Here is a 25,986-nt window from a genome sequence, read left to right on the forward strand (position 1 = left end):
ACTGCCTGTAACTAGTTCTGGGGAGTCCAATGCCCTTTTCTGGATTCTGTGTTTATCTATACTTATGCATGCAGTGCATTCATGCACATAAAATAAAAAGAAATATTTTTTTATTTGAGACAGGAGCCCTCTATATAGTCCTGGCTGTCCTGGAACTTGCTATGTAGGCCAGGCTAGCCTTGAATTCACAAAATTCACATGCCTCAGTTTCCCGAGTGCTAAGATTAAAGGCTTGCGCCACCTCACCTGTCATAAACAAATGGTCAGCCTTGAAACCATTCATATAAGTAACTATCCAGACTGAGCAGGCTACATTTAGGAATATATATGTATATTCATATTCATACCCCCCCCCCGGCTCCCACACACAAAATGAATAAGTTAATGTAGTTTAAGAAGTAACTACTTCGAGGGGTGACACACAACTTAATCCCAACACCAGAGACGCAGAGACTCGTGGATCTATGTGAGTTTGAGGCCAGCCTGGTCTCCATAGAAAGTACCAGGCCAGCCAGGGTTACACAGTGAGATCCTGTCTCAAATAACTGTAAACAAACAAATAAATAACATCACGTGATACTTGTTTCAATTCATGGTAAGCTAAGTTATTTGGGTTATGTTTCTGGGTGTTTGCAACTCTCAAACCTGAATACTTTTCCATTTTTCAATTCTTTTTTTTTTTTTTTTTGAGACAAGGTTTCTCTGTGTAGCTTTGGAGCCTGTCCTGGAACTTACTCTGTAGCCCAGGCTGGCCTCGAACTCACAGAGATCTGCCTGCCTCTGCCTCCTGAGTGCTGGGGGATTAAAGGCATGTACCACCACCGCCTGGCTTAAATAATGTTTTTTGAGGCAGTACCTCATGTATCCCAGACTGGCTTGGAACTTGTGTAGCCAAGGATGACCTTGAATTCTGATCTTCCTGCCTCCACCTCCCAAGTGCTAAGTTTTAGGCTTTTAACACCATGTTATGGGATGCTGGGAATGGAACCTAGGGCTTCCATTCTATCAACAGACCTCTGTCCCCCTTTAAGACTGTATTTCACTGTGTAGCTCAGGCTGACTGCAACCATTAGTCTCTAACATCCCTCTACTTCAGCCTCTGGGAGGGTAAGGCACGTGCCACTATGACCAATTCAAAGTCAGTCCGTTTTGTTTTGTTTTAAACCAAGCATGTCAGTTAGCCTAGTGCAAAAGCCAAGACTTGATTTTTTTTTCCTCGAAGATTCATTGTATTTATTATGTATACAGTGTTGTGTCTCCATGTCTGCTTGCAGGCCAGAAGAGGGCACCAGATCTCATTACAGATGATTGTGAGCCACCATGTGGTTGCTGGGAATTGAACTCAGGACCTCTGGAAGAGCAGCCAGTGCTCTTAACCTCTGAGCCATCTCTCCAGCCCTTGAAACTCAGTTTTAACGATCTTGTGATAGAAAAAGAAAAGTCAAAGCCGGGAAGTGATTCGATAGGGTAAGTTCGTGAGAGCCTCCTGCAGGCAGGAGCACCCAGTGGACAGCTGCACTGTTGCCGAAAAGGCGAAAGAAAGCTGGGGAGCCTGTCAGTATAATTTCATGTAAATTTTAGCTGCTTTAGCCATCACAAGCCCCAAAAGTTATTTAACACCATCCTCCAGGGTTCCGAGAGTCCCCTCGCTGGAGGAACTTCGGATCCTACAACTATCCCTTCATATGTAAGAGGCCGGGTCTAGTGGAGCGGTCTGCTCCCGTAAGTGTGACACCCGGAGGGCAGAAGCAGGAGGATTGCTCTAAGTCTGACCACAAGAGAATAAAGGTGGAAATGAAGTGACTTTCAGGGTTTGCCTCAATGATCACAAAGACTCAATTCTAGTGGGAAGCCTGCTCCCCTCTCCCACTCAAAACACCTATGGTGGATCTCACAGGATAAAGTCTAGGCTTGAATTCCAGGAGAACACTGATCAGCATGGAGGCCCTGTGGTCACCCAGCAGGCAGTGAGACTCTTGGGGTCAAATTCTGGGCTGGTGCTCACTGCCCCTCAGGCACAGGAGACAGTTCTACTTATTCAGAAATCCAAAAAGGTAGGCGGGTGGGTGGGGGTGGTCCCAGGCTAGATGTTGGGGGGTCACTGTGCACCGGTGCTCAGCGGCTCCACCCGCAGCCACAGCCCGCCCTCTGCGCGCAGGATCAGCTCCGGCTGCCTGCGTGGCTCCTTGTCGTCCGGCAGGACGCGGAAGCGCAGTAGGGTGAGCGCCAGCGCCACCTTCATCTCGCTCATGGCGAAAGTCTGTCCTATGCAGTTCCTGCGGGAGGACAGGGTGGGGACTGCACTGAGACCCAGCCAGGCACCTTCGGACCCATCCTGACCATGTGCCCGCTGCACCTGGTAAGTCTGAGGGGCAGGAGGGCGCTGCATGGCCGTCCGTATTACTGGGACCTTCCCCTCAGCGCCCAACTCGAACCAGGGCGGGGCTCAGAGTACAGAGCCTTTGACCTTGCAACCCTTGATTCTGCAGGCAGACCTTTGCACATAACCCAAACACAGGTCGGGAAGGAGACCCAGAATCCTGACCCACCCAGTTGTCCCCTGTCCCTACCACCAGACCCATATTCCTCCCCCTTTACCCCAAGACCACCAGCCTCACCTGGGCCCCGCTGAGAAGGGAATAAAAGCCAGAGGAGACCTCTTCTGTGGGGTTTCTGGGTCAAAGCGGAAGGGGTTGTAGACCTGCAAGCCAGGGAAGACTATGTTAACCCGTTGTGTCTCTTCCGATATTGAGCCGACCGCAGTAAAGACAGACATAGAGAAAGGAGAAGGATAGTTCTGGTTTCCCAGGTAGGCCTGTGCCTCTTCCTCAGGTCCCAGAGTTGGGGAAAGGACAGGTTCCTACCTCAGGGTCTGGCCAGACTGAAGGGTTGTGGTGAACTCCAAAGATGCTGATGACACAGACATTCCCTGTTGAGTAAGGAGACCATCAGGACAAGGTCCATGTTGTTTCTGGGGACCCCCATCCTACCCAGGTCCTTCCTCCTACTGATATTGAGGCACCTTTCGGGATGACCCGGCCATCTGGGAGCACAACGTCCTGGGTGCAGGAGCGGGAGATCATCGTGACCGGGGGATGCAGCCGCAGACTCTCCTTGATGCACATGGTCAGGAAGGGCAGCTGGGCCAGGTCGTCCCTGAGGAACCACCACACAGTTATCCATGAGTGATACCAGAGCCCTGCCCAGTCCCTCTGCCACTCAGTGAGGCTGATCCATAGTTGTGTACCCAAACTATTGTTTGTTTAAAAAAATATTAATATTTTAAAGTTATGAGTGCGCATGTGTCTGCATGTGTGGCACATATGTCTGTGGAGGCCAAAAGAGGGTGTCAGATCTCCTGGAGGTGGAATCATAGGCGGTTGTGAGCTGCCTGATGTTGGTGCTGGGATCTCAGCTAGAGTTCTCTGGAAAAACAGTGAGTGCTCTGAACTGTCGCATCATCTCTGCTTTAGCCCCTTTGCTTTGGTGTTTCAGTTCTCATGTTGGTCTGAACTAGCTAAACAATTAAGGATGACCTTTAACCTTGATCCTCTTGCTTCTGCTTCCTAAGTGCTGGGATGAAAGGAATATTAGTAGACTCCAGACATGCTCATAAATACATGAGAAGTTAATAGCTGGTAAATAAAGAGGACACACACACACACACACACACACACACTCAGGAAATCTCGTAAATCAACAAATATCTCAGCTATAATTGCAGGACTCGAGACGCTGAGGCAGAAGGAGGTCAGGACCAGCCCAGGCTATATGACTAACAGTTCAGTGGAATAAGAACTTGTCAAGGAGACAAGGAGGGGTGACTAAAGAAAATAGGGAATGCTGGCACTCGGGAGGCAGAGGCAGGTGGATCTCTGTGAGCTTGAAGCCAGCCTGGGCTACAGAGTGAGTTCCAGGACAACCAGGGCTCCTCAGAGAAACCCTGTCTCAACAAACAAGAAAGGAAGGAAGAAATAAAGAAAGAAGGGAGGGGGGGAGGGAAGGAAGAAAGAAAGAAAGAGGGCGGGAAGGGGAAATACACACCAGCTCGTAAATTATCAGAGAAATGAAAGATTTTTGGCAATGGGAGGGATGTTATGTCACATTTACTCCAGGCAAGAATTAACATGTATGGAGGCTGGGTGAGGTGTGAGGCGACGGAGGGACCCAAGCACTAACGCTGGGGATGCAGACATGTACAGAGGCCACCTGTCATGAGCAGACGGTAGCCCAGGGACCCAACACTAGGGCCCTGGGAAGTCAAGCGACATCACTTCCTACTGTGTCCAAGGCCCAGGGTTCCATCCCTAGCACTGCGAAGAAAGAGCAGTAAATGAAAAGTTCTCAGTGTCACAGACGGTTAATTAAAACCAAATGACTTCCATTCCGGAAAAAGAAGAACCAAGACGAGACTTTTAATATGTAGTGAGTTCTTAGGGCTGGGTGATGGCTCCGTAGATAAAATGCTTGCCATGAAAGTACAAAGAGCATAGTTCAGATCTCCACCATCCACCAGGTCATAGCTGACCAGATAAGCTGTTGAACTTTCCGCACCTACCAGCAACCTCTGTTCAGTGAGAGACACTGACTCAGTAAAGGAAGTGGGAAAACCAAGACATCTGATGTCAACATCTGGCCTTCACACACATGCACATATACATGCACACATGTTTGTTCACACACATACAAACACCCATATACACATGCTCACCACCTACACACATCATACACACAGTTTCTAAAGTTCTGGAGCTGGAAAGATGGCTCAACAGTTAACGATTTTTTTCCCAGAATCCATGGTAAGCAGCTCACAGCTGCCTATAACTCAAGTTCCGAGGTATCTGATGCCTTTTTCTGTCATCTGTAACACACTACCACACACATGGCAGACACTCATGCAACCACACACATACACACAATGAAAATATAAAAAAATTAAAAGTCAAGTAATTGCTAGATGTATTGGTATGTGCCTTTAATCCGACACAGTGGCAGGCAGATCTGTTTGAGTTAGAGGTCAGCCTGGTCTAAAAGTGAGTTCTAGGACAGTCAAAGCATAGTGAGACCCTGTCTCAAAACAAAAATTAAAAACATTTTAAAAAGAGTTCTTACAAATCAGTAAGGAAAAAACATAGAAATTCCAAAGGTACGAATACAAAGTAATTTGACATGTAAAAGAAAAAGATATATGCAAGGCTGATCAAAAGATGAACGTCATGTTCAACACTATCAATACATACAGTGGTGTTCATTCATGTAGCAGAGTGTGCTATAACTTGTCAGATCGGCAAACGCTTTCAAGTTCCACAGCATAAACTGATACTGAGGAAGACACTAAGAACTGAGCACTCTCCAGGTCTGTATGTGGAAGTTGATTTTCCAAGAGCCTCTGAGTTATAGAACTCATTAGTTATGGAACTCATGAGTGACGTTTTAAAAAAATATATATGCAGAGGCCAGAGAAGGTATCAGATTCCCTGGAGTTGAAGTTACAGGCAGTTGTGAGTCACCCAATGTGGGTAAATAGGAACCAAAATTTGGTCCTCTGCAAGAATAGCAAGTAACTGCTGAGCCACTTCTCCAATCCAAAAGGCATTGTTAAATACACAGTTTACCAGCATACAGTCAAAAGGTCTTACTTCAGTAACTGTAGTCTTGGAATTTGTCCTGCGCAGGTATTCACACATGATACAAAGGGTTGAAGTACACAGATACTCCCTAGATTGTGTTTGTTAGAGGAAAAAGCTGGAGGGCCAGCAAGATGGCTCAACACACAAACACACAGTAAATAAATAAATAAATATGATACTTAAAAAAGAGAAAAAGTTTGGAAGCTAGGAAAATGTCCATTAAGATAGGAGTGTTTTGATAAATCATGGTACATCCATTTAACAAAATTCTAGACAGTTAGTCTAAAGGTAGAAATAGGAACCACTAGTCCCATTACACACTGGACAGTAAATCGGCATAGAGATGCTAAAAGGCAATTCAGCAATATGTTTTCTCATTGAAAATATTTCCATAAATGCCCCCAGTGGAGATCTGAGCTGAACAAATGTGGAATGCCACACAGAACCCAAAAGAAGGAGCAGCTGGACACGATACTGAGTGAAAAGAATAAATCACTCTATACACATGTGTACAGAAGGTACTGCTGAGGAAAGACCTGGAAGGGCATATGACTGAAGGCTCTAGAGACCTCCCAGGAGACAAAAGGGGAAATCAAGCATGGGGAAGGGAAGCTGAAGCCTCAGGCATGCTCCCCAGGCAGCTTCTGGCCAACAGTGAAACACATGACCCACAAATGCCTTGCCACATCTGCACAGGGTCTGGTTGCCCTAAAGACAGCACACCACACACTTTTCTTTTGTTCATTTTGGGACAAGGTCTTACTTTACAGCCTAGGCTGCACTAGAGCTCACTATAATCTGCAGCATCCTGGTACGTTTACCTTTGATCTTACATTGGCTTCCAAAGGTCTTCAGTGGACACACCTTTGGTTAAAGTTTGAGACAGTTATTTATTTATTTATTGAAACAGGGTTTCTCTGTATGCACTCCTGGCTGTCCTGGAACTCACTCTGTAGAGCAGGCTCACCTAGAACTCACAGAGATCCTCCTGCCTCTGCCTCCTGAGTGCTGGGGATTAAAGGTGTGTGCCACCACCGCCTGCAAAAGCTCAAATTCTTAACAGTTTCAAAATGTTGTATTCCCAGTTCCAGTCTCATGAGAAGCCTACCTGGTCCTCACATGTGCATTTGCGAGCATCCAGGCACATTGCTCTCCCTGACCCCTAAGCATGACAAACTATCTTCATGCATGTTTCCTTCCTGGTATAGCAGACCTGACCTGTCTCCTTGACCTGAAGAACTTGCGACTGCCTCCTTTACTGTGCCATCAAGCAGTCTGGCTTCCTTTTTTTTTTTTTCTCTGACTCGACTTTGTTCAGCTATTAAGATCGGCCGTTCTGTAGACTGAAGCAGGATGATTGCTTGAGTCCATCAGTTTGGTACCAGCCTGGGCAGCATAGCAAATATCCCACTACAAACTGATCAACTTAAAAATGTATCTAGGAATGGGCATGGTGACATGGTTTTATAATACCAGCACTCAAGAAGGGCATGAGGATTAATTTGAGGCCACTCTAGTGTCTTAGTTAGGGTTGCTGTGCAGAGACACCATGGCCATGGCAACTCTTATAAAGGAAAACATTTCATTGTGACTGGCTTACAGTTTCGGAGGTTCAGTCCATTATCATCATGACAGGAAGCATGGTGGTGTGCAGGCAGACGGGGTGCTGGAGAAGTGAACTAACTGGCTTGAGCTTCTGAGACCTCAAAGCCCACCCCTTAGTGACACACTTCCTCCAACAAAGCCACACCTACTCCAACAAGGGCACACCTCTTAATAGTGCCACTCCCCATGGACCAAGTATTCAAACTCATGCGTTCATGGGGGGGGGGTCATTCCTATTCAAATCACCCCACTAGGCTACATAAAGATATCCTTCCTCAAAAAAACTGTAATTCTGAGGTAGTGTTTCCCTATGTTGCCCAGGACAGAGTTATGACATGGTAGGCACTGTGGACTCACTTCATGAATGAAGAGCTAGATACTTATTATCCATCGAGATCTTTGTGTATCCCCGGCATTGACTGCAATGTGTGGACTAAACAGAAGAGCAAAAACAAAGGGGAGCTAAGGCCCCGGGGAGGAAATGCAAGTTTAAGCAGACAAGCAAAGGAGGGAGGGAAGTTTTGAATCTGTGTTGGTAGCATCTGCTCTCTTCCTACTGCCTCTGATTCCCCAGGCAACCCTGAAGGGCACGGTTCCCCAGTCTGCACAGCATACAGATGACTGATAAACCTCTGCCAATTTTGACTAGCAAGTTAGTGAGATCTCTGTCACTGAGCATACAGTCTTTCTCTCGCCAGCCAGGCTGGGTATCTCCCTCTGAGTTCGGCTTCTATGCACGCCAAGCAATAATGGAAGAATCAACAAAAAGAGCTTCTCCTCCCCATCTGGGGAGCAGTGTCGAAGAGATGGGCTATAGAACAGATCATAAGGACCTGTACTCACCATTCAATCTCCTCAGACTCTCGGTCCTTCAGCAGCTCCTGCACCTCCTGCCGGCAGCGCTCCTGGTATTCCGGGTGCCTCGCCAGGTTGTACAGGACCCAGGAGAGCCCACTGGCCGTAGTGTCATGGCCTGCAGGATAGATGGGAAGACTTGTGTCTCTGGGTTGCTTCCACACCACAGGCTGGACAGTGTCTACACAGTGAGGTCTTCGGGAAGGATGAGGAAGGGATGGAAGGAAGGAATGGAGGGATCCTGAGTATCCCCCTGACAGATGACTCTGGACTAACAGATCCTACCCTCTCTGTAGCTCTACACAGGGACCCTCACCTCCAAACATGAAGGTGTCAGCCTCTGCCCGAATATCCTCATCTGGCAGCTCCTTTCCATGTTCATCCTGTAGACAAAGCAAGACCACAACTCATACAGTCTCTGAGCATTCCCGAGTCTGTCTAGAGACAAGCCCTGACACCCACTGTGCACACAGGATTCCCCTGTATTATCTCCAGAGCCTTCCACACAATTTCCTCCTTGGCGTTTTGCTGTTCTTTGCTTCTTCTACATAGCATTCAACAGTCACCTCTAAGCCTTATCTCCAATCTTTTCCTCCTTTTTATAACCACTGTTTATGCCACCCTAGTACTTTCTAGATTAAGTTCAACTTCTAGCTAACACTGAACATCAAGATCCACGCAAATCAGATGCCAGAAAAGCCCACCTTGGCCAACAAGAGCACATCGATGAAATCTAAAGTCTTGGACTTAGCCTTGGCCTTCACGAATTCATCAACACCCTGGCTATTGAGGGTGCAGCGTCTCTCCCTGATGACAGCATCTGTGAAGTTGTGCACCACGTCACAGGCCTTGCGGAAGCGCCGCCCATCAGGAGTGAGGTAGTACAGGAAGTCCATATACAGGAAGAGCTGGCGGTGCCGTTTTACTATGAGGGAGCTGAGCTCCAAAATGGCAGCAATGTATTCGCTGGGAGACCTGCAGCGCAGGGAGGGGCAGAGAGAAAGCAAACTCTTAGGACACATGAAACCCCACAACCACCCCCTCCCTAATGCAGAGACCAGGACTAAGATCCACCCCTCTCAAAAAAAGGTGCCTTCCAACCATACTTCTCTCTGCCTCTTACTCTTTATGAGCCCTCATGTCCCCGGGATTCCAGGGTGGGCATGGGCCTTGTTCCCAGCTCTCTTGCCGATATCTGCCCGGTTTTCCACACCACGCTCAGATTTTTCCCTCTCCAGATCCTACATTGTGTATCTACCTGACTGTCCGTCCTCTAAAGAGCTGGTATCCAAATTCAGCTGTGACTTAAACTCTCGTCTTAAATACCCATGGCTGCCTGAAAAAACGCACGATGAAGTTCACATCCTTCTGGCTGATTGTTTGACATCATTAACATCTAGTTGCCAACTGGCCCTGGTGTTCATGCTGCAAACTCAACACTTAGGAAAAAGAGGCAGGAGGATTGTGAGCTCCATGACAACCTGGTCATGTAGTAAGACCCTTTCTAAAAATGAAAAGTTTCATATTCTTTAAATAAAAGTTTCTCTACGTAATCCAGCCTGACTCAAACTTTAATTAAAATTAAATGAAAAAAAAGAGAGAGAAAAAAAAAAAGAAGGCAATTTTCCACTGTCTAATCCTCAGTGACATTTAATCTTTTTTGTTTGTTTTTGTTAAAACAGGGTTTCTCTGTGTAGACCTGGCCATCCTGGAGCTTAGAGATTTTCCTGTCTCTCCCCTACCCCCTTCCACCCCCAGTGCTGGGATTAATGGAATTGGTTACCACCGCCTGGTGACAGTTAAATCTTTTTTACCTTTGATCATATTCTTCCCCCTCTGCCAATTCCTTCTTGAATCTTCCCACCCATCCAACTTTATGTTTTTTTTCCTCTCTCTTAAAAAACAACAACAACCCCACAATGAAACAAAAGGCTGGACACACACACACACACACACACACACACACACACACACACACAAAACACAAACAAACAAACAACAACAAAAGGTGTCTGATTTGTGCTGATCAGCTACTCCTGAGCATGAGGTCTGTCTTGGAGTGTGGTAGATATACCCAGTATCACTCCTTTGAAGAAAATTGATTGTTTCTTTTCCCAGAGGGTACCAATGGAAACAGCTTCCCAGCTAGGGGCGGGACTTTGTGCCCACTTCCTTTCTTCTTACTGGGATCAGTAACAGTTCATCTTGATAGTCACCTTGATTGGCGTAAGACACCCTGAAGAGTTAGTGAAGCATATTTCTGCGCATGTCTATAGGGTATTACCCAGAAGACTGACTGCCTGGGTAGCAGCCTGCTCAGCATGTGGACAGCCACATCCCATTGCTGGGGCCTCCTGGACTCAACAGGGGAAGGAGGAGAAAGGTTGGTTGCAAGCATAACCATCCTTCCTTCTTTATTCTTCACCATTGTGATGGGGGTGTTCCGCCCCTCACTTCCTGACCAGGAAGGACTGAACCTCTGACACCAGGAGCTCAAACCAATCTGCTCTCCTCTTAGCTCTTTGCCCAGGTTGTGTGTCACAACCTAATTTCCAGATGTCTTATTTCAAACTGCCTGTTAATATAGTCTTCATCTACAACTTCCTGCCTTATCTAAACAACTCCATCTCTCTGAAAGGACCACTCTTTGTCTTTACACTGTCCTAAATATCACGTATAGCCCACCTTTTCTCCCTCTGGACAGTCCTTCCCTCTCCAGCCTCCTCCCTTGGTCCATGGTTCCTCACGCTCCCAGGCAAAGACAGTGACTCACTCCTGACAGTTGCTGTCGAAGCTGAAGATACATTTCTGCAGACTGTCCAACGTCATGAGGCTGATGTGCTCGAACATGTCCAGACGGGCGCTGCCCTTGGCGGTCAGGCGCTGCCACTTGGCCTGGCCAGAGAAGTGGACTGAGATGGCACTGAATCTTGCCTTCTTCTTCTCTTTTTTTTTTTTTAACCTCCTTCCTCTGAATCTTGCCTTCTTGAGGCACCACACAACTCCAAACACTGGAGCAGAGTCTCCTACCCTGCTATGAGCCATTCTTCTGGTCCTCTGCCCCAGACACTCCACCCCGGGGCAGGCCAGACTTGGGTGAGAACAGGTATTACTATATGAGACAAACATGCAAGTCTGGGAGACAGGAGCCCCGAGTTCAAGTCCCCCTTCGGTGTGCCTTAGCACAAAGTCCCACCTCTTAAACCTTTAGTAATAATTAAGTTGACCTGATTTTTTTGCCCCATAAACCATACTTAAATATCTGCTTCGCTGCTTATACTCTCTTACTGCTGGTGAGCTTTGACACACTCCCTGACCTCTCTGGCCCTCAGTTTCACCATCCATAATGTAGTAGTCACAGTCACCTCTACCTTAGAGCAGTGTGGGAATTATATCGGATGAGTTAGGTCATGGCGCTGTCATAATATTTCTGTATTTCTGAAGTAGGTGATCAGTAAATGTCTGACGTTGCCATCCTTGCTAGCACGGTGGTAGGAAGCTTCAGAAATGGCTTCAGTTTTTCATAATTCCTCCACCCTCAGCCTCTGCAACAAGCCCTTGTAGCTCTCTCCATTGGGGCGAGGCCTGCTTCTCCATGTCTTGAATCTGAGCTGAACTAGGGATTTATTTGTTCTGATCTGAGGAATGTTATAAAAATGATGTGCTATCTCTGAAGCTAAACTTGGAGAAATACTAAGGCTTTCTGCTTTTTCTCTCTTTCAGAACCCAGTCTCTCCATGCTAGAAAACCCAGACTTTCTTAAGGAGTATAAAGAAAGATCTAGCTGGCCCAACAAGGCCAGTGAAGTTGTTATTCTTTTCTTTTTCTTTTTTTTTTCAAAAGAAATCTTTTTTAACTGGGTGGTGGTGGCACGTGCCTTTAATCCCAGCACTCAGGAAGCAGAGGCAGGCAGCTCTCTGAATTCCTGGCCAGCCTGGTCTACAGAGTGAGTTTCAAGACAGCCAAGGCTATACAGAGAAACCCTGTCTCAAAAAACCAAAAAAGAAAAAAAAAAAAAAAAGAAAGAAAGAAAAAGAAAGCTAAGGTTTGGAGAGGGAAATCTGAGGCTCCAAAGGCATCTAGCAGAGCCACGCCCGCAGATTACATCTGAAACCACATCCCCACATCGCTTTCTACAAGGCTCCATTGGGACCCTGTGTTCAAGACACTCACATGCATGGTATTCACACTCTTGTTAAAAATCTTCACATAGGGCTTCAGGATGTCAAAGTGGAAGGCGGGTGTCAGCAGGCGTCGGTGGTGGCTCCACTTGTCACCAGCACTCAGCAGGAGCCCATCCCCTGGGAGGGCAGCCATGACAATAGACAAGGGTAGTGCCCCCCCTCCCCCAGCCTCAAGGGAGTCCCCTGACCTTCACCTTCAGATACTCACCAAGCCAGGGCTTCAGAAAGCCATAGAGAGTCATGTCTTTGGGTGCAACAGCAGCTGGCACAGAAGAGGACAATCAGGGGCCACGGAAAAGGTAGGCAACGGCCTTGAGGAGGGGTAGGGACTCAGCCTGGGCTGTGCATTTCCCCTCCAAGCTCAGCATGACAAGAAGGGGGCAAAGGCAAAGAAAGCAGGGATAAGGGGGGACACAGGAGGGGACCAGACCAAGCTGTAGCAACAGGTAGAGCAAAGGTCAGGTTAACATGGCACACATGCCCCATCACGCCTTCGTGTGGCTCCTACTTGGTCTAGCCCACCTTCCACATCTGAACACAGCACAGCACTCTCCAGGCCTTCCCACAAAGCTAGGACACAGTGTTTATTGCAACTCTCTGATCTCACTGACACATCCTTGGACATATGACATGTGACTTGTCATGGACACAACATACATGGTCTTCCTTGACATGGCACAAAATAGTCTGGCTTGATCAACTTGTGCCCTTCAGATACATCTCAGACAAGATTTAAATAAAGTCCTATTAATGTCCCAAATGTGACTTAGATATATCCTAGGCATTTCTGTCTCCTATCACATTCAATAGCATTCTGACAAGATGGACAATTTTTTTTTTAAATTTTTATTTATTTTTATTTTAGGTGCATTGGTGTTTTGCCTGCATCTATGTCTGTGTGAGGTGTCAGAAGCCCAGGAACTGGAGTTACAGACAGTTGTGAGCTGCCATATGGGTGCTGGGAATTGAAACGGGTCCTCTGGAAGAACAGCCCGTGCTCTTAACCACTGAGCCATCTCTCCAACCCCAAGATGGACAATGCTTGAGGGAGGAGTCTGACGCTGAGGGAAGCAAATGACATATGAAGGACCCCCCATGATTCAGTGACTCATTACCCCAGTTTAGATGGAAGGGCCTCCACGCTGGAGGGTGATCTGGGAGGGAGATGGTGCTCAGAACATTACAGGGGAAGCTCCACCATAGCCCAGATGAGTCCAGCTGTGTCGCATTGACCCTGTTGATGGAGGGGGCAGTGGCAGCTCTAAGTGGTGGGTACATGGGGGTAGCTTCCTGTGGGTATCTTTGAGGATAGGGGAGTCCTTGGCCCTAAGCACTTGACACATTCTTGGAAGGGGAGAGATGTAGGACATGATAGGAGGAGCAGTATCGGCACTGTGAACCTCAGGGATAGGGCTGACCATGTGGCCAGAGGGGAAAGGCTGAGCTCTGGAATGAGTCTTTTGATCTTCCATCATCTCCCTACCCCCGCTATATAACGTGCTGGTTGAGGATGAGACGTAAGGCCGTTTTTGTTGTTAAAACTTTCTGCCTTCTTGGATTGAGGCTCTCCCAATAAAGAACAATTTAAAGATTAAGTTTTAATTTCTAGTCATTGGCATTCATGTTGATAGGCAGTAAGAACCTCGGTGTTCTGGTTACCTAGTGTGGTACCTCTGGCTGGATGGCTTTTTGACTCTCCAGTTAGTCACTGACTTACCAAGGAGTCTCAATGACTGCCTGGGCTAGGGCTCCTAGGCTCACGTGTCCTGCCCTGTCCCAGCTCCTGCCACTCCTTGTCACCTTCACTTAGTGAACTGAATTGCGGTGCTTCCTGTTTGTGCCTGGGTTGCAGCTTGTGTGGCTTCTGGGCTGAAAGTGTGCTCTAGTGCAGGTTTTTCCTTCTCTCAGGCTGTGGCGCACGAGGCATCTGGTTTAAAGCTTCCGTTCTGTTCTGTTGTTTGATCTACTTCACAATTCTGCCTGCTTTAATGGTGTCATAGACTCCATTCCTGGTGACAACCACTTAGGGAGGAACATCCAGACAATTAGCCTGATTAAGTTTATTATCTTATAAGAAAAAGAAAATGATAAATTATTGTAAAAATATTGGCCACTGTATGTATTACATTCTGGGGGTGGGGGTGGTCATTAGATGTTTCTATAATTATTCATAATATCTTACAATTATAGTTGTTTATCCAATGATCAGAAATCAATGGAAAGATATTACCTTAAATACACATAATGAGATTATTCTCATTATAGTCATTATCATATATTATATATAGTCATTATTACTTTCAAATAGTCTCGGTATTTTGCTTTCATTTCAGGAAGTTCTGTTCAAGAGATATAAATTTTCTGCCTTGTTTCCATTTAAGAGTGCACTCTGAATTAATGGAATTGTTTTCAAAATCTATTTCCTTTATTGTTATTGTGAATGTGTGTGTGGGATGTGGGATGCGTGGGTGTGTGTGCATGCATGGCAGTCACATGGAGGTCAGAGTACAAATCTGTAGAGTCAGTTCTGTCATTTTACTCTTAGTGGGTGCCAGGGATCAAACCAGGTTGGTAGGATTGTGCAACAAGTGCTTTTGGTCACCAAGCCACCTCACCAATCATAGTGTAATTGTTTTTATGTACCATCTTGTATCTATCATATTGTATTCTGTATCTATTATAACAAAATTTAATCTGGCCTTAGAGAGCCTGATTATGAATGAGTGGCAGATTTACAGCCTCTGTTTTATATGTTATATTTTAGAATGAATACACAAACTCTCTGAGTCCAATCTGTTGTGGGTAGACCCAACACTAAGTCTCCTGCCCAGTCTGCACTACTGAATACCCACTGCCTTTTATTTCTTCAGTAAAAAGCCAGATATTTGCTCTCTCCCACAGTTTTCAGGGTAACAGATGCCTTTTGTATCTCATAATGTAATTACGGGACTGGCATAAAGATTTTTGGCCCCCTCCCTTCTTGCTTATACAATACAGTTCCCCATCCAAGATCATTGAAGGCTTTGTTAACTTGCCAGCCTCTGCTGGATTGTAAGATTCTGAAACTCTCAGACATTAGTGAGACAAAGAAAAAATGTGTAAAACAGACTTTAAAAAAATCTAAGCAGCAATGAAGTCTGCTTAGGTCTTGCACAGACAGGAACTTTACAGCTCAATAAATGTGAGAGAGTAATTATATCTGCTACATTATGTCATAAATGTAACTTGGATTGAATACTTTCTTAAGAAGTGGATACATTTGTTTATTGTGTTTCTGGGTCTCAGAATATCAAGAAAAGAAACAAAGCCAAAAAAACCAAAACAACAACAACAAAACAGTTTAGTAGGAGAGAGAGAAATGTAAGAGAAAACAGAAACGCATATTTTTGGTAAGAAAATTTAAAATGTTTTTTTTTAAAGAATGGATTTTTGGCATAGTAAAATAAGATCTTGCCCTAAGATAAGATGACTATTTTTTTAAAATGACAAAGATAAAACCAGGGGTATTAAACACATCACAGAAGACCCAAGCAAATCACAGAGGGGTTGTAGAAAAGAATCTTCTTTAATGATAGTAGCATATAGCGATTGAAGGTTATTAAAATTCCTGAGGTCAAAATTCAGTACATGAATGTAAAACTAAAGTCCGACTCGCTGGTTAAATCTGTAGCGATATGTAAGTAAAGCCTTAATATCTGGCTTTAAGTGAAATGTATAGTAAAGCCTTTGTGTCTGGCTTTGAGAGAAATGTTTCAGCAAAGCCTTTGCTATGTTTGGGTTAATCAATGGAGGCTGAGAAATTGTTTTGAGACTGTTCGAACCTTGAAGAAATGTCGTCTCTCTGGAGAGTCTGCACTTGGTGCTATGTGAGAACTTGCAGCTGCACTGATCTTGGTCCTAAGACAGACACTCCTGGCAAACCTGGAGTTCTTACTTTTGATCATGGCTAGTCATAATCAAAAGGGACAGAGATTCATGTGGGTTGTCTGCTCTCATGGGCAGCAAGAGCAAGATGACTGGTAGTGGGAACCTTTCCCAGCCCCTGTTAACCTTGTACATCTTTGAATAAAGTAACTGGAGTGAGCTAGCTGGGTGTCAGTCTTTTCCAAGAAGGCTGAACCCCTCTGCTCCCTCAGAAAATGAAGGCTTAGCATCTCCGTAAGCTTCTCTCTCTACTGCGGCACCTACGACCCAACATCAAACAATATAAATCAATGAGGTCTCTTAAGATATTGATTTGTTAAGTTTTGGTTTTGCCCAATGACTGGGCAAGATTTAGTGAAACATTTCACTATTAGGATAAGAATTTGTACCATATCAAGCTGGTGAAAAAAAAATGCTGGCTGTACTTTCAGGAGGGTGGAAGATGGTATGGATTGAAGGGTTGGTTAAGGGGATTTTATATTTTATATTATAAGGAAATATTTTCACTCCATATTGAGGATAGAAATCTACACATTGTAAATATATCTGTACATACACACAGTTAATAGTTTGCTTATTCTGAGGTAACTGCTCTCAGCCCAGGCAACAGTAAAAAGAATGCAATACAGACCACAGACACTAACAAGACTCAATGTCCATGAGAATGTCATGGCCTAGCTGCACAGCATTTAATGCCCTGAACCCCAGCCAGGCCAAAGGGGCAAACCTGAACTCTGGGAATATTGACTGACTTTTGCTGCTTGCTTGAGAGATGTATGTGTGGGGTAAGGGGATGGCATATATGTGCCTGTGCACATGGAGGCTAAAAGTCAACCTCAGGAGTTATTCTTCAGAAGGCATCTACCTTGGTTTTTTGTTTGTTTGTTTTTGTTTTTGAGACAAAGTCTCTCACTGGGACTTAGGGCTCACCAATTTGACAAGGCTAGCTAGCCAGTGAGCTCCAGAATTGACCTGTCTCTACCTCCTCGGTAGAGGAAATTCAAGTGCATAGCACCACACCCAGCTTTTTAGTAAGGCAGTGTTGTAGTGCTGTGGTTTAAATGAGATGTCTCTCATATCTCAGGCATTTGAATATTTGGTTCCCAGCTGGTGACACTATTTGAGGTAGGCTAGATTAGATGACCTTGCTGGAGGAAGTGAGTCCCTGGGAGGGGGCTTTGAGGTTTAAAAGCCTTTCACCACCCCCAATTTTCTCTCTCTGCTTCCTGTTAGTGGTGTGATGTGGGAGCTCCCAGCTTTCAGCTTCAGTCACCATGCTGGCCTGCCGCTATACTTCCACACCATAGTGGTAACAAACTCATCTCTCTGGAACCATAAGCCCAAAATAAAGCCTTCTTTCTATAAGTTGTCTTGGTCATAGTGTTTTATCACAGCAATAGAAAAGTAACTAATAAAGCATGTTAAACTGGTGCCTTCTCAGGTCACCAGGTATCTGAATAAAGCGCAACTTAAACATACAATTTCTGTCTGCTCACCATCGTCATTAGCACTGATGGACAGAAAAAGCTTCGGTATTCCAGTAACAGAAGGATGACTCGGAGTGTCTGCCTCTACATTTCTATTCTCTTGGATCAAGCACCTTATCACACCTTCCCCAGTCTCGATCCCAGTATTTGGAAAGGAGGCCATGCTACCCAGAGCCTCGGCGATCAAGTTGCAGTGATTAGAGGAAGTAGCCAGTTCTCCCACCAAAATCAATTGAGAGGAACCTTAAAACACTTCCCAGTACTACATGGACTTTTTGGAGGAGGCTGAGCTTCTAGGAGTCATCTGTGAAACCATCACAAAAACAGAACTGAGAAATGAAAGTTCCTGGAGCTCTTGTTTACAACCTTTATCCAGTTGTGCTTGAAGACCTCCTCCCTGACCTCAAATAACAACAGATTCCTTTCCCTAAGGCATTGCACATGGCAGGTAAGTGCTCTCCCTCTGAGCTACACTCCCAGACAATAGATTCCCGTTGCTGGATAAGATTGGGCTTCATTCACTCTAGACAGACCTCAGCAGTCCGGGAGACCCAGGACCTTGTCCATGGTCATTCCGAAGACTGGTGACCGAGTCATGGCGTCTGATGCATAGGGTTTCATCTCCTGCTCAGCTTGGTCTGTGTAGGTGTGAGAAGGACTGGGAGAAGAAGCAGGGAAGAGGCCATTTGAGATCCTGGGAGGGATACCTGAGGCCTGGAGCAGGGGAGCAATGAACTTCGGGTGGGTGAGCCGCAGGATTGGGTAGACAGGTCCAAACCAACAGAGGTGGATATCACGGAAGATGTGGCCCAAACGTGCTGCAAGCTGCATGCCTTCCTCGTTGCTCTTCATCTAGGAAATGAGAGGTCTGAGGCTAGTCCTGGAAAGGTGTCCTCCCACTCTCTGCCAGTCACTCCCCCCCTCTCTCACCCCGTCTACCTGCAGCACTAATCTATGGTTCTTGCTGAGCCACCCCAGGTTCATCCTGTGTCTCTTCCCATATTCAACTTTCAACCTGCATGCCTCTCTTTGACATCTCACTCTCTCTTCACTTTTATGTTTCTTACCTTAAACAGTGGTTTGATGAATCATCAGGAACACATACACAAATGATTTATAGATGTGACACACTTTATAAATAACATAGAGGATACAAGGACATGTGATAGGTAAATAGTAAAGGACTAAAAATATTAGCTAGAACTGAACTTTAGATAATGTAGGTGTGAGAAATTTCTGAATGGAACCCCAGAAATACAAGAAATAGCCCCAAGAACTGAAAAATTTGGTTACACAAAAGTTAAAAAGATGTGTAGAGCAAAAGAAACTATCAGCATAATGACAGACAGTGCACAGAACTTGAGAAAATATGAGACAAGGAATTAATATTTAGAATATATAAATTGAGAAAAATTAAACATCCCACACACTCTCAATTAATAAATGGGCCAACAAACTGGACATTACTCAAAATAAGAAATGCAAATTGCCAGTAAATATTCTAAAGTATTTTTTAAATGTTTCTATTCACCAAGGAAAAACTAAATATACTTTGAGATTCTGCCTCAATCTGGTCAGAATGGCTACCACCAAGAAAACAAGTGAGTGGGTTTGGAGAGCTGACTCAGTGGTTTAGAGCACTGGCTGCCCTCCCAAAGCACTGGGTTCAAGTCCTAGCACCCACACAGCAGCTCATAAATGCCTGCAACTCCAGTCCCAGGGGATCCAATGCCCTGTTCTGACCTCTGGAGGTACCGCACATGCGTGGTGCACAGACAAAACACCATACACATAAAACAAAGAAAACTTGTGATAATGAATACCGGTGAGAGTGTAGGAGAACATGAACCCTTATCCGCTGGCACAATTATAAACTAACATATGCACTGTGGAAATTAATGCGGGGGCTTCTCAAAGAAATTAAAAATAGAAGTGCCATATGGCAAAGCTATATCATTCCTGGGCATATACCCAAAAAATTCTATATTCTGTTACAGAGATACTTGCTCATGCATGTTTAAATAAATCTTTATTTATTGTAGTGATCTGTCTGCATGTGTGCCTGCAGGCTAGAAGAGGGTACCAGATCTCATTATAGATGGTTGTGAACCGACATGTGGTTGCTGGAAATGGAACTCAGGACCTCTGTAAGAGCAGCCAGTGCTCTTAACCTCTGAGCCATCTCTCCAGCCATGCTTATTCATCCACGTTTATCCCTGATCTTTTTTCCACAATAACAAGGAAATGGAATCAGCTTAGATCTTCACCAACAGGTGACTGGCTAATGAAAATATGGGATATACACAACCAAATTTTATTCAGCTATAAACTGCCAGGAAACACTGTATTAGGCGAAGTAGCCCAGGCTCAGGCAAATACAGTATGTTCTCTGCTGATCCTAGCCTCTAACTATTAAATACGTGTGCTTAGATGGGAGCAAAGGTCTGGAAACCAGAAAGAGGCCTATGAGACCGAATAAAAGGCTTCAGTGGAGGGGATGGGGAAGACAACAGAACAAAGGGGGAGGGGGTAAAAGGGTGTAGTGGGGAAGTGGGGATAATCAACCAAAATGAAGTATATATGAACATGTTATTTAAAACATTATACGTAGTGATCTAACTTTTAAAAATTACATATGTATAGCTCTACTACTTGTCTGTTCTTTCTCTCCGTCTCCCCTGTGTATATGCACATCTCGTTTTGTTCCCATTGAATTCTTCCCAACTCCAATACTCATTCATCTCTCCTCCCCACGCCATTCAACACCTTCACTCGTTCCCACTTAGAGTGCTCTCTCAGCTAATTTACTCCAACCCCAGCACACTCTCCTGCGGCCAGGTGCCTCCCTGTACTGCTCAGAGGCAGCTCCAATCCTGATCCCTAGCTCAGAAAGGATGTGAACTTAGAACCCTCTTTCAAGAGGGAATTGATGGCCAACTTAGGCGCTGGCCCCCCACCCGGGCAAGGAGGTAACCTTGCGAAAATGAGAAGAGGGAGGAGAGGTTAGGGCTTCAGTGAAATCGATACAAAAATGTCAGAGACAGGCGGCGGCGGCGGCGGCGGCGGCGGCGGTGGCAGTGGCACATGCCTTTAATCCCAGCACTCGGGAGGCAGAGCCAGGTGGATCTCTGTGAGTTCGAGGTCAGCCTGGTCTACAGAGCAAGATCCAGGAAAGGCACAAATCTACACAATGAAACCCTGTCTCGAAAACCCAAAAACAAAACCAAAAACAACAACAACAAAAAATGTCAGGGAGCCAGCAGTAGACACGGGGGACCACAGAGAGCTCGGGGGAGAGCAGTGTGGGTGCCATCTTGGAACCAAGAGAAGAGACTCCTGGAAGGATGGAGAAGTCATTGCCGTGGAGAGCTGTGGGGAGAGAGATGATGTGGGACTGTGGTTCAGGGACCTGGAAATCACACGAGTGATTATGAGGAGAAGCGGGACGGAACATGAGGCAACCAGTGAAGGTGACTGTGCATAAGGAGTGGGCACAGCAAGCAGACGGAGGGAGGTCTCATACAGACGGAGGCAGGCTGGAGGTGGGGCGGGGAGGGTCCAGTTTTACCACATTCTCCAGTTAAGGAGAAGACATGAAAAATTATGGATGGCTGAGTTTATCCAAGATCAAGATTTCTAAATACCTATAAAGGGAATTCTAATGGGCAGGAGATGTCAGACCATGAGTTCTGCTGGGAATTTAAGTTAGATATGCTCACAAAATGGGGCACAATATTTACCCTGTCTTCCTCCTCCTAACAAGACACCTATGTTATGCTCCTCCCGCCCCTCTGTAACTCTAGCTCTAGGAGAACTGATGCCCTCTGCTAGACTCTGCAGGCACCTCATGCATGCATGCATAGTCCCTCCAACATACACTTAAAAAATAAATCTTTAAAAAAAATAGCTAATGCTGTGTGACAAGTTAAAAAAAAAAAAACCCAAAAAACAGGGATTGCAATTGTTATGAGTAGGTCTTTCCTATTTTGTTAAGAATAGATTTGCAGCCAGGCAGTGGTGGCACATTCCTTTAATCCCAGCACTTGGGAGACAGAGACAGGTGGATCTCTGTGAGTTCAAGACCAGCCTGGTCTACAGAGTGAGTTCCAGGACAGCCAGGGCTACACAGAGAAACCTTGTCTCAAAAATAAACAAACCCGAAAACAAAAATAGATTTGTGCAGGGGCCAGAGAGATGGCTCAGCAGTTAAGAATACATTCTTCCTGAGGCCCAGAGTTCAGTTCCCAGCACCTGCACCGGTGGCTCACAGTCACCTGTAACTCCAGGTATGGGAGGACATCTGATGCCTCTGGCTCCTGAGGGCACTTGCACTCATGTGGGAACACACACTCACACACACAGTTAAAAATAATAAAATTGTTGGTTTGGAGAGATGACTCAGAGGTTAAGAGCACTGACTGCTCTTCCTGAGATCTTGAGTTCAATTCCAAGCAACCACATCTGTTCACAACCATCTGTAATGAGATATGGCGCCCTCTTCTGTCCTGCAGGCCTACATGCAGACAGAACACTATGCATTATAAATAAAGAAAAATCTTTAAAAAATAATATTGTTAAAGAATGTTTGTGCATATATGCACATACATTAAGCAGACATTTGTAGTTTTCCTCTCTTATTCCTTTACCGTGTAACACAACACTTATTGTAAAATCAGCCGGGCAGTGGTGACGCACACCTTTAATCCCAGCACTCAGGAGGCAGAGGCAGGCGGATCTCTGTGAGTTTGAAGACAGCCTGGTCTACAGAGCAAGTTCCAGGACAGCCAGGGCACCTCAAAGAGAAACTCTGTTTGAAAAAAAAAGTAAACAAACAAACAAAAAACAAAAAAGAAATATCAGTAATTAAGTGTTGTAAACCTGTACCATCATTTTTACCTTAAGGACTACTAAAAGGCTGAGTATTCCTCAAGAGCCTTTCCCATATACTTGAGGGAGGGCAAAGAATTAGCATATTATTGGCTATGTGTAGGATTAGTTAGGTCAGGTGGAATTGTGATTTTATTATTGTATTGATTTAGATAAATCAACCATGACAGGAGGAAATGTGGCTGTGGTCCAGCTGACAAGGGGTCGGCTTGTGAGAGTTAATTTTGATGGTAAATATGACAAGAGCTGGAGCTGAGAGGCAAACCTCAAGGTGAGTCTGTGAGGATGTTTCATATATATGGGAGAAGATTTTGAGTAGGTGGCACTTTCTGATGCAAAAATGCTTGAGGAGGGGCTGGAGAGATGGCTCAGCAGTTAAGAGCACTGGCTGCCCTTCCAGAGGACCCTGGTTCAATTCCCAGCACCCACATGGAGGCTCACAACTGTCTGTAACTCCAGTTCTAGGGAAACTGACACCTTCACACAGACATACATGCAGGCAAAACGCCAATGCATATAAAATAAAAATAAATATTAAAAAACGTTTGAGGAAAAGGGTGTTGCTTGCCTGCTGCCTTTTGTCTCTTGCACATGAGCGCATCCATCTTTAATAACATTAACTTCTACTTCTTTGGCCTTCCATTGTGGACTGAAGACCAGAAATTTTCTATGAGACTTCCAGACCTTTGAGCACCAGACTGGGACTGTTGAGGCATCCAGTTTCATAGATGTACAACTGCTCTGTTCTCCTCGGTGTGCAGATGGCCACTGTTGATCTACCCAGGCCTTGTCGATTGTAACCCACTCTAATAAATCATATTTGTGTGTGTGTGTGTGTGTGTGTGTGTGTGTGTGTGTGTGTGTATACACACATATTTCTGGTTTTGTTCTCCTACAGGACTCTACCTGATCAGGCATGACAAGGGTGAAGAAGGATTTTGGAAGGAGAAAGGACTGCGTGGAGAGAAAGCAGCACTTGAATCAACAGCGTTGGAGGTGGTGCCCTCACAGATGACACAGAAATGTAAAGTGTGACTCTGCAATGGGGGCCAGGGCAGCATGGAGCAAGGAGCGCTGGGAATGAGGGGAGAAGCTGAGGAAGGGGCCCTTCCTAGGAAGTGTAGCTATTATGGGCGAGGCCAGAGAGGTCCCTAATGAAAAAGAACAAAGTCAGGCTTTGGTGCAGCTCAGTGGCAGAGAGCTTGCTTCATCCCAGTACCACAAACAAAAACAAAATGCTCAAGTTGGACAATGGATACACTGATATATCTTGAGAGGGGAGGATAAGATAAGAAAAGAACAGGGCCCGAGGAATGGAAGATGTACTACTCATATCTCTCTTCTGCCCCTCAGTGTCCCTGTAGAGGGACACAGGGGGATCGTAGCTCATCACTAAAGGGCAAATGGCAGTCCAGGGAGGTACACACACTGGCCCAAGGACAACAAGGATGGGCCAGGCAGGGGCCAGACTTTTGCAGCTGAAAGCGAATGGACCAGGGGTGTCTATTCTCTGTGCTGCCCTCCCTGGGAGCTCCTGTGTAGGCCAGATTTGCATAAATAAGGGGAAGAGACCTCAGACCATGAATCCTGGTGATAGTGTGACCTGAAGCAGGCTTGGGGCAGGGAAGAGAGAGAAGGAGAAAGGCCTGAGCGCTTGCAGTGGATGCTGGGGCAGAGGAGAGGCACGCTTCCCAGACCCTCCCTCACTTCTCCACTGTCCTTTCCTGACCCTCACTCCATGAGCAGCTTTCCTCACCCCTTGGGAACACATCTATCCGGATACTCCAAGACCGCCTACTGCCACACTCACCATGGCCAAATGACCCCAAAACCAGTTCGGTTTCGGGGGCTGCGGGAAGCAACGAAGGCGGCAGCAGTTGTCATAGAAGAAATAGATCCAGGCCAGAATTCGGGCCAGAACCCAGGAGGCTCCACTCAGCAACAGAAGATGCCATGGGGAGGCAGTCACGGGCCCCAGCCCCAGCCAGGACAGGCTCAGCTGTAGCATCCTGCAGGGCAGATGGGCAGAGGTTGAGGTTCTGAGGCCCCCCGGAGAGGGATGGGGACGTCCAGGTTTACTGGATAGGGTTATAGCCTTATAGACAGGGTGACTTGGGAGCAGAGCCGGAAGAAGTGAAAGGACCACATAATGAGAGAGAAGAGGAACAACGGGAGACGAAGGGACAGAAGACAGGAACTGTTTGCATTCTAGAACGGCTCAGCCTGAAGCATAGGCCCTGGGTGCAATTACCAGGAAAGCAGAAGTCTCCAAGGCCAGCAGACACTTGCAGCCCTCCCAGCCCTGGGCGGAGTTCTCTCTGTTCAGAGCGAGAACCCCCTTTGCCGCCTCCCAGCCTGGCACCTTCTCTCAGGAGCAGCGAGTCCTCCAAGACCTCCTGTCTTTTCGGAAACGTCTTTGTCCCTGGCTTCTGACTTACCGGAAGCTGTGTGGAGAATTGGACTGGGCTGAGCTAGCCAATCCCTCGCAGGCCCAGCTGCCACCTCCGTGCCTTGGCAGGTGGCCTAGAGGAGTGGGGGCGGGTCCAACCTTAAACAGACTACAACAGGCTGAGTCACAGATTCAGGCAACCCCCGATCCTCGGGATTCAACACCTTCTGTCTGAACCAGGGACAGAGGTGTCTTGAGACTCCAAGTTTACAACTGCACCTGCCCTCCCAAGGCCAAGAGCTGGCAGATAAAAACATGAGCATGAGATTTCAGGCGCCAGGGTGCCAGGTTCAGGCCAGGCCCATTCCAGAGCATCTCCCTAACTCCTTTGCAGAGAGGCTGGGGGACAGCGTTTCTCAGCGCAGAACTGGGAGGCTCTGAAATGTCCCCGCCCACTGGCTGAACAGCCTGGCAGAGATCAATTTCTTCCTTCTTGCGCCGCAGGTCCTGGGTTGACAGAAGACTCCCAGAGCAGGAACAAATAATGCGTCTCTGCTGGAACTACCGGGGTCACAGTCTATAGATTAAGCTCATTTGGTGGCTGAGGTGTCCGAGGTTTGAGGGAAAAGCGTGGGGGTGGAGGTCAGGCTAAGAGGAGCCATGAGCAGAGGAGGTAAGGCAGTGGAGGGAAGAGCTGGGCATGGGCTGGTGTCAGATGCTCATTTACTATTGGGGGTCAGACAACTTTTGTAGCCACGAGGAAGATCACAGTTTCAAGACCAAGATATGCGGGAGAACTTGTCTCAAAAAAAAAAAAAAAAAGAAAAAAGAAAGGTTGGGGGGCTCCACACAGAACCCTGAGGGCATATTGAGGGAGTGATTGGATTGGGAATGTGCCAAATTCTTCTTGAATCTTCTACTTCCTCCTGCTGCCCTCCTTCTCTCCTCCCTCCATCACTCCTCCCCTCCCTTCCTCCCTCCCTCCCTTTAGATCCGATGATAATAACTTACAAAAACTTACCCTG

The 25,986-nt window shown here is 46.2% G+C and overlaps 1 protein-coding gene across 3 annotated transcripts; it reads right to left on the reverse strand.

Moving 5' to 3' along the window:
• Positions 1 to 1,205: 1,205 nt before the first annotated feature.
• Positions 1,206 to 25,400, reverse strand: LOC102917587 (cytochrome P450 4F6). Of its 3 annotated transcripts, none has more exons than XM_042266872.2 (13): positions 25,011 to 25,400; positions 24,383 to 24,581; positions 18,393 to 18,537; positions 12,483 to 12,536; positions 12,264 to 12,391; positions 10,864 to 10,985; positions 8,795 to 9,065; positions 8,407 to 8,473; positions 8,079 to 8,208; positions 3,023 to 3,156; positions 2,865 to 2,929; positions 2,619 to 2,701; positions 1,206 to 2,276 (listed from the first exon to the last, which is right to left on the reverse strand). In XM_042266872.2, exons 2-13 carry the CDS (start codon positions 24,578 to 24,580, stop codon positions 2,099 to 2,101), a joined length of 1,575 nt encoding a protein of 524 aa, XP_042122806.2. In that variant the 5' UTR covers position 24,581; positions 25,011 to 25,400; the 3' UTR covers positions 1,206 to 2,098. The 3 variants fall into 3 exon arrangements, with proteins under 3 accessions (XP_042122806.2, XP_042122805.2, XP_006991355.2); XM_042266871.2 differs by having other exon boundaries at positions 24,824 to 25,017; XM_006991293.4 differs by having other exon boundaries at positions 24,935 to 25,016.
• Between the last annotated feature and the right edge of the window lie 586 nt (positions 25,401 to 25,986).

This window comes from Peromyscus maniculatus, chromosome 22 (assembly GCF_049852395.1).
Source record: "Peromyscus maniculatus bairdii isolate BWxNUB_F1_BW_parent chromosome 22, HU_Pman_BW_mat_3.1, whole genome shotgun sequence".
Taxonomy (NCBI): domain Eukaryota; kingdom Metazoa; phylum Chordata; class Mammalia; order Rodentia; family Cricetidae; genus Peromyscus; species Peromyscus maniculatus.

Coding starts and splice junctions, on each gene's coding strand:
- LOC102917587 (XM_042266872.2), bottom strand. CDS start 24,580: ATGCTACAGCTGAGCCTGTCCTGGCTGGGGCTGGGGCCCGTGACTGCC. Junction 8,474..8,794: donor ATGTGCTCTTGTTGGCCAAG/GTGGGCTTTTCT, acceptor CTTTGTCTACAG/GATGAACATGGAAAGGAGCT. Junction 3,157..8,078: donor GAGTCTGAGGAGATTGAATG/GTGAGTACAGGT, acceptor GTGGTTCCTCAG/GGACGACCTGGCCCAGCTGC.